Genomic DNA, 8,661 nt, shown 5'->3' on the forward strand with positions numbered 1-8,661 from the left:
GTACTGGAGTCATATCGCAGGGTGGATTTCATGGGATTTGGGTTCCAGAATGGCTACCACAAGCTGTAGGTGGAGTGGGTTGGTTGTTAGAAAAGTTCTCTTATACACTGTCCACTTTTTTCCTATGTGGGACCCTGTTTTTAGAGGTGTGAGGAGAAATGTGCAATGGAAAAGAGTAATATATATTTGGGGTATTCCAAGCAATTTATTTTGTTTGCAGTGTCTGGTAAAAGTAGGTGAGTCCTTGGAAACAGGCTTTCCTGGAATGATATGGGAACAGGCTCTTAACATACCATGAGTCATTGGAGATGGAATAGTAGAGACTTAATTTAGCAGCAATGATTCTTATAAATTGGACTTTGTCATGACAAGGAGACAGGAACTTAGGTGGCCTGGATAATACCTGAGGAAAGAAAGAGGGTCCTCAACTACCACAGGGTAGAGGGAATTGATTTCATTTGCTAATCTGATTTATCACTGGATAAGTTAGAATCATGTTTATTACAGTGTATAAGAGAACTTTCTATCAACCAACCCACTCCACCTACAGCTTCTGGTATCCATTCTGGAACAAAAATTCCATGACATACACTCTATGATATGTATATATGTATATATTATAAGTCTATTTTATATGAATATATATATGTATGTATGTGTAAATGTGTATACCACAAAATAGTATTGTTGGGCTTTCCAGAACACCATCTCTGAAGTGACTCATCATTTACTTTTCTCCCTTTTATCAACACTCTTCAATTATAGTTATTATATGGATGGCTTTAATTGAATGTCTAATTAAATTTATTCAAACAATTGAAAGTAGAGTACAAGAAATATTAAGTCAAATTGTAGCAGGATATTGTTTTGTTGAAACAGCAGGTTGATTTAACTAAACCATAGACAAGATGTGTAGGTTTTAAGGCAGAATGAATGGTTACTGGGGACTACTGGGTATACATACTTCAGGTTATAGCTTTTCCTAAAACACTAATGGTAGGAACAAGTCAAACAACTTTTCTTTGCTTAGATTTATGCAGTACAGAATTTAAATCATAAAACTGGAAGTTTTCAACTCTTTCCTATTCAGTTTTACTTATAGAGACGCATCTTTTTAGTGGATATTAACTGTTGCTTGCAGGTAAATAAAGGTGGAGAATGAAGCCCTCTTCTGGGCAGAAAGGAGAAGTTGGTTATAGCTCAAAACTCCTTTAGAGATTTATGTCTCTCTTGTGTATGAAGACATAGACTTAGTGTGTGGGCCAAATTAAGTTTGTTTTCTAAAAATAAAATCTAAATCTACTGAAATCAAATCTAACCAGAGTTTAAGGGAAAAATATCTAAATGGTGTGGTTTATTTCCCTCTGGCTGAGGGGATATGGAAAGTTATCTAAAAGGGCTTTTTGAGTTGTGGTCTTGGAGCCTGTTTTTTATTTTTTTCCTCTAAGACTCTCCCTTCTCTGTGCAAAAGAGGAGATGCTTACTGGAGTTTTTCTTCATACTTTAGAGCAAATTTAAGACCTATGATGATGAGAGAAATGTTAGAAAAGATTCCGTTTATGAACATGTTTTTCCCTTAGTGTGTGGGTTTTGAGGTGAGTGGTAAAAGGCTTGAAGGCGATGGTGATATAAAGCTTTTCAGTAGGTGTACAGAGTAACTGCCATCCTGCAGATGATGTGACATCATAAGTCAAAGAGGTAGAGTGACGTCATCGGAATAGTACTGAACTGGAGTCTAGCGTCTTGGGTTCTGTTCCTGGTCCAGTCTTGTCTAAGAAGTAGAGCTAAGTGGTCAGTCATTGAAACTGTCAAGCAGAGTCTCTCCACAGTGTTGTGTTGGTTGTAAAAAGAAGGCAGTTGAACTATAGATTGTCTGCATTTCTGTTATCTGTAGGGCTCCCAGCACCTAACAGTGCAAGTCCTTGACAATTTAACTTCAGTTCATCTTAATATCATACAATTGAGGTCCACTGCCAGGTCTCTACTCTCCCCAAATGGAGTAAAAACTATGTTCTTCTAGGTAATAATGGGACAAGAGGGTTCTTGAAATAAAGAACAATATGACAAACAAATTAATTCCCCAAATCTGTAGTACAGAAGCATCTCATATCAGTATCTAAAAAAGGGATTTCAGGGAGTCTTTTTTTTTTTTTGCCACTTTTTTTTTTTAAGCTAACTGGGCCCAAACTATCTTTAGCTTAAAGACAGGACATTCATTTCTAGTGAAAATTCTCAATTGTAAAGCATTTCCATACACTCAGTATTGTGTTCTTAAGTCAAGTGTTTCCTGATTTCGAGTTCTAGGGTACATTTTGTAAGATCTGAGAGGTTTCATTTTTTCCTTTAAAAAGGGATTCATCCTAGTCTGCCTTTGAAAAACACTTGATGTGTAACAACTAGCTTTTGTTGTATAACAAACCACTTGAAACTTACTGCTGAAATTCAGTAGCTAATTATGCTCATTTCAAATATTTCTGGGTTCTCAAAGTGGGCTGAGAAAGTCATTTTTCTTTGGTCTTTCTCATATACTAGGGTGGTCACTTGGGTCTGGTAGTATAGGCTGTTGTAATAGGATTTTGCGATGCCTGTACACTGCTCCACACCTATCACAAAGGGAGGTCAGGGCATGAGGAAGGTTTCCCAAAGAGGAAGTGCAACCATGCAAGACCTGTTGAGATGGGTGCTCACAGTCAGCTCATTGTCACTTCTCGCACATTCTGTCGTCAAAGCAAGTCACAATGCTAGTACACACTCAAGGGGGTAGGGAAGTAGACTATTCCAGTCTTGTGTCTCCTACATGTTGGGAGTATCTGAACTGTCATAATTCAAAGAAATGAAGATATAACAATAGAGATAACTGCAACCATTTTTGTAATTTCAAGCAAACAAACAAACCTGTACAGACCAGTGATTTTCTTAGTGTGCTTAGTGGAACATGTCCACCTTCCATCTATTATGTTCAATAGATTTGGTTTGAAAGCTTTAAAGACTTTCATGCCCCAGATGCCAGAAATAAAGAGTCTAACAATGAATGCTAGAGGATGGTAGAAAGGTGAGAATTCTCCATAAGTGATCAATTTTGGACAGAGAATGTTGTATGGGATGGGAAAGAAGCAGGGTTAAGCAAGAAGAGTCTTTTGTGAATCTCATACCTGCAGGATTCTTTTTATGTCTATGTAGGATTCTTTTGATCCCTGTACTATCTGACATAATGACTTGAACACATCACATCTTCAATAAAGTGATAAATCAACGAATGAGTGAGCTATAGTAAATTAGAATTCTGCCATATTTTTCTTTAATATAGCTCCACTGGAGTTAAACTCACAATTAGTTATCTACAGAACCACCAAAGCAAGGAAAGCTGAAATGAATGGTCTCTTAGATGTGTAGCTAGCAGAAAGGAAGGAAACTTAGCCGTCATAAAATAGTGGATTTGTCTACTGTATTTATTTATGAAATGTGCTCTGTTTAGAATTATTCTGGGTAACATATACCCAGTAAAACTGCAGCTACAGAAAGAAAAAGAAAAGGGTAAATTAAATGTTCAGCAGTGAATAGAACATGCTTATCCACAGGCAAATGAAACACCAGTCTGGGTTCTGTCTTATACCCAGGATTCATATTTTAAGTATCCTTATTAGTTTACTTTTATGCCATGTTGGGCATTGGAAATAATCTAAACAGACTTGATTTGCGTGACTTTGAAAATGTGTATTGAACCCAAGCTAGCTAATATTTTTCTTTGGTTCTGATTTCAAATGGGGAAATATGCTTAATTATACCTTGCATCATCGCTTGGAAATTGTAGCATTTATATGTTGATGTAACTTGCCTGTTTGTAAAAGGAGGACTATGTATAGGTAAAGGGACATATGTAAGTAGATCCAAAGCATGTTTGGCAAGGCAGAGAAGCCAAAAGGAGAAGGGGAAAATCACATTACCTGCCAAACATTTAGGGGTTGCATGCCAAATGTTGCCTTCACTTCCTTCAAATCTGTAGCTGGGTTTGGCCTTCAGCTTTTAATATAAAACCCTCTTTAAGATTAGCCTCTAAAATTTTAGGAAATAAGTAGAAAAGGCTTTAAGCATTTGTAGTACAATAACTTCTAGGAAAACTGCATTCAAATGGATGGTAGCTTCTTCAAGACACATTTTAAATAGGGATTGGATTTAATTTTACATCTATATTTTGGGGATGAATGTGGGCAACTTCTATAGATTTTGAAATACAAGTAATGGGGGATTGTTTCCATTTTCAAGTTTAAAGACATCAAAAGCAGCCCATTGTTGCTATTATTAGCTATTAACGATTCTGGCTATTAGCCAGAGGTGTTAGTTATTGACATGCATACATTCTAAAACTCAGTGATATGAATCAACATTCATTTATTTGCATTGAAGATTTATGTCATCTGGAGGTCAGCTGATCTATACTTGGCACTAGTTAGGTGGTTATGCCTAAGTTTAAGGTCCAGTGAGTTTTGATTGGGCCACCTCCACTTCTTTAATATTCTGGGATCCCATAGGGAAGGGAAACATTGCCCAGCAGATGATCCTCCCTGGCAAAGGCACAGGTGCAAGGTAAAGTTGAAATACGAGGTTCATTAAGGCCTACACCTTGAAATGGCATTCTGCTACCTCTGCTTATATATTATTGTCTAGCGTAGGTTGAAAGCCCAAGGCCAATGTCAAGAAATAGCTAAGTACACCTTGCTTCTTTGAGCAGGAAACACTATAAAGTTTCCTTTAGAGGTGGACTAAAGTAATGTGAAGAATCAGGAATAATATTGCAATTCACCAGAGCAACTTCTATTGGGGTTCTTATATTCTCTAGTGCTAGTATAAACCCATTATCAATTGTCAATCAAGACAAAGGTCTTCATGGCATATGTGGTCATTTCCTTTAAGAGCAAGAAAGATATTTTCATGGAGAGATCTTTAATATACGTCTGGATGCAAAGTATGTTCACCAACAAAATTAGAAGTTTTCATCACCAACTATGTTTGCATTTTTGTGAGACATTGTGTCCACTATCAACTGGGTACACATTTTGACAATTGATTTTCCATGAATATCATTCAGAATAATTTACATGAGTAAGCTACTTCATTTATTTGTATGTGTTTTATGCAAAATAGTTATGAGGTTATGTATTTTAAAATGGTGTTTACACCTTTAAAAATCATTGTCAGTAAGTTTAAATATCAGAACAAAAAAAATCTAACTTTGAAAGAAAAATAAGCTACTCAATTCCCATTTTAGTTTATTTTTAATTATTAATATTTGCACCCTTTCTTTACTTCTGATTCCAAACCTACCTAGTTGTTTTTGTTTTTGTTTTTGTTTTTCACAGAGTCCTACTCAGTAGTCACTGGTCTGTGGAAGTACAATTGTGAAGCAATTCAGCACACGAATAACACATTTTTGACCTTTTCTCTTCACAGATTGATGCTTTGCCAGAAATTGTGGCAGCTGTGGAAGGGAAGGTGGAAGTCTTCCTGGATGGGGGTGTACGGCGAGGCACTGATGTTCTGAAAGCTCTGGCGCTGGGAGCTAAGGCTGTGTTTGTGGGGAGACCAGTCATTTGGGGCCTGGCTTCTGAGGTAATTTGATAAAATATATATGTGTATACATACACATACACACATAACTATAACAGGATGATTGGACACTGAAATAAAAATATGAAACAGATCAAATTGACTTACCCAAAAGAGCTGTATCTTCTACTTGCTTAGGGAGAGAAAGGTGTTCAAGATGTGCTTGAGATACTAAAGGAAGAATTCCGGTTGGCCATGGCTCTGAGTGGTAAGACTTGTCATTATCATTTACAACTTTCTTTTTTTCTACTGATCTTTGAATCATGCTCCTTGGTGATAAGCGAATTCGAGGGGGAGGAATGTGGATCATTTGAGGTGAAGTTAGTATTGAATTTGGCTCCATATTTCTAGTAGTGCAGAACGTCTGAATGAAGAACTCTCTAGTGTGCGTGGTCTGTAGCAGTCACAGCCTCCACCTGCGTCAGTTCCTTAAGCACATGTTGATAGGAGTGGTTAAGCGGAAAATCTACATCATCTTTGTCCTTGTCTCACATATCATTAACAAATCTAACAGACAATCGGTGCTTCTATTTAACTCCCAAGTTGAATCCAAACTCTACCTGCCCAGAACTTAACTGCTGTCTTTTTTTTTTTTTTAATTTATTTATTTATACATACAGAACTGGGATACAGGCCAGAGGTGTGGTGGGTGAGAGGACTTATCAGAGACAGAGTTGGGAGCAGAATAGGCAGATTGACAAGGTACACTGCTGAGGGGAGCAGTGGCAAGGCATGAGAGGTCTCCTGCCCCTTGTGGGTCAGCTTCCTGGCTGGGGATGGATCTCATGCTGAAGCAGCTGCAGCTGAATTCATAGTGTTGTGCTTTAACCTATTGCACCACCAGGGGAGGGCCCTAAACTGCTATATTTTCCCATTAAGCCTGCTCATCTATAGATCCTCTTATCTCAGTTCATGTTAATAACCTTTCTGCAGTTGCTCAGATCAATGATTTGACTCACTGATGTCTTTTTTCCCATACCCCTTACATCCACTGGGGCTGTCTCATCTCCTCTCTTGAGTATAGTCTTCTGCCTGACCGTCATAGTCTATCTCCCCTCCTGTCTATTCTGTTTACAGCAGTCAGGATGATTTTTTTAGATGTTAAACCAGATCATGTCACTCTTCCAAAAGAACCCTCTGGTGGCTCTTGGTTTGCTCAAAGTGCCAGAGTCCTTCAGCTGTCTACAAGGCATCATGTGGTTTGATACCTGTCATCTCCCTGGCCTCAACCCCTGCTTCTATCATCCTTCCTTATTCTGCCCAGCAACAGTTGCCTCCTTGCTGCTCCTTGACTATGTCAGACATGTTTCAGCATTAGAGCTTTTGCAGTGGCTCTTCCTTCTGCTTGAAATCTCCCCCCGTTTATCTACATGACCAATTGCCTTACATTCTTCAATTCTTCACTTATGTCGTACATTCTCAAAGAGCCTCTTCTGACCATCTTGATACAAATGGCAACTCACTCTTCACCCAACCACCCAACTTCCAGTTTTCTTTTTTTGCCATTGTTTAACTTTTTTTTTCCCATAGCCCCTATCACTTTCCATAGATAACCTATTATATCATTTACCTTTTAATATCACCTGCATTACTTTTTTAATCTTTTTTTTTCCTCTAGAGTGTAAGAAGCACAAGGCAGGTTTTGTCTGTTGTTTTCACTGCAAGTATTCCCAGTGCATGACAAACAATAAAAAATTGTGGCATGAATGAATGAATAAAAAAAAAAGCACAATTATTGCTAGTGACTTTTAAATTTGACTTAGAATGGGCCTCTAGATGTGAAGAATGACCACAAGTTAATTATCAACTCCCCCCACTTTTGAAGATGACAAGGGTTTCCTTTTCTGTGCTCCAAATCTCACCCACGTTGTCCCATAGAAAGAATTCCTGAGATCACTGGCTGCTGTGCTGAGTCTGGTGGACACACCATCACAGAGAAAAACGCCACTCTGTGAATCCTCGCTATGCATTTTAATTTACTACAGACATATCCTAAAAGAGAACTTTCAGCCATTGACTCTATTAAATGTGGCAGAAAGAATATACTCTTTGTGTTAATAAAAATATGTGCCAGTCATTTTGTGTTAAGGACTGTTTAGGTAATAAAAATGGTCTCATGCCACATAAGATTTGGCAAGCCTACCTTGAATCATAAACCTTACATTTGTCAAGTTTTACATTCCTTGGGAAAACGATTACCTGCCTGATTATTATTGCATTCATTTCATATTAAATGTATGCATTATTTTTTCAGGGTGCCAGAATGTGAAAGTCATCGACAAGACATTGGTGAGGAAAAATCCTTTGGCCGTTTCCAAGATCTGACAGTGCACAATATTTTCCCATCTGTATTATTTTTTTCAGCATGTTTTACTTGACAAAGAGACACTGTGCAGAGGGTGACCACAGTCTGTAATTCCCCACTTTGATACAAAGGGTGTCGTTCTTCTCCAACAAAATAGCAATCCCTTTTAGTTCATTGCTTTTGACTTTTCAATGGGTGTCCTAGGAACCTTTTAGAAAGAAATGGACTTGCATCCTGAAAATATATTAACTGTTAAAAAGAAAACATTGAAAATGTGTTTAGACAACGTCATCCCCTGGCAGGCTAAAGTGCTGAAAAACAAAAGATATTCTTTGGTAAAATTGGAGGTAGCTAATGCTGAGGTAAGAAGATAGTGATCTCATTTTATTAACCTGCATTGTGTTTAAACATCCTTCAAGCAGTGTTCTTAATTTGTCAGCTCTCCTTCATAAAATTGGACATGACTGGTGAAACAGGGGATGTGGATTCACAACACTGTGAAGGTAGACGATGAATTTGGGATAATTTGATGGTAATTTTGATTTTTCTAGATACATTTTAGCGTCCTGAGCTAGGCTGCATCTTTGAATGTTCGTACCTTTAGTGTTGGAATATATCTGAATACTCTATGATTATATATTGCTTCTTAATCAGAAAGAAATAAAACCTTTTTGAAAATAATATGGTTCATTTGTGGCATCATGAATTACAACTATTTTAGTTTCTAACTATCTTCCTAGTTCTCTTATGTA

General features: G+C 37.5%; 1 protein-coding gene across 1 annotated transcript in view; it reads left to right on the forward strand.

Annotated features, from left to right (window-relative positions):
* HAO1 (hydroxyacid oxidase (glycolate oxidase) 1) overlaps positions 1–8,452 on the forward strand; it is a 50,243-nt gene extending 41,791 nt beyond the window's left edge. Inside the window, exons 6-8 of the mRNA XM_004687182.2 lie at positions 5,449–5,607; positions 5,743–5,812; positions 7,859–8,452. Of these exons, the coding sequence (XP_004687239.1) occupies positions 5,449–5,607; positions 5,743–5,812; positions 7,859–7,929 (300 nt within the window). The 3' untranslated portion in view covers positions 7,930–8,452. The remainder of the gene's footprint in view (positions 1–5,448; positions 5,608–5,742; positions 5,813–7,858) is intronic.
* Positions 8,453–8,661: the final 209 nt, after the last annotated feature.

This window comes from Condylura cristata, unplaced genomic scaffold (assembly GCF_000260355.1).
Source record: "Condylura cristata isolate star-nosed mole 26May11 unplaced genomic scaffold, ConCri1.0 scaffold00022, whole genome shotgun sequence".
NCBI classification, from domain to species: domain Eukaryota; kingdom Metazoa; phylum Chordata; class Mammalia; order Eulipotyphla; family Talpidae; genus Condylura; species Condylura cristata.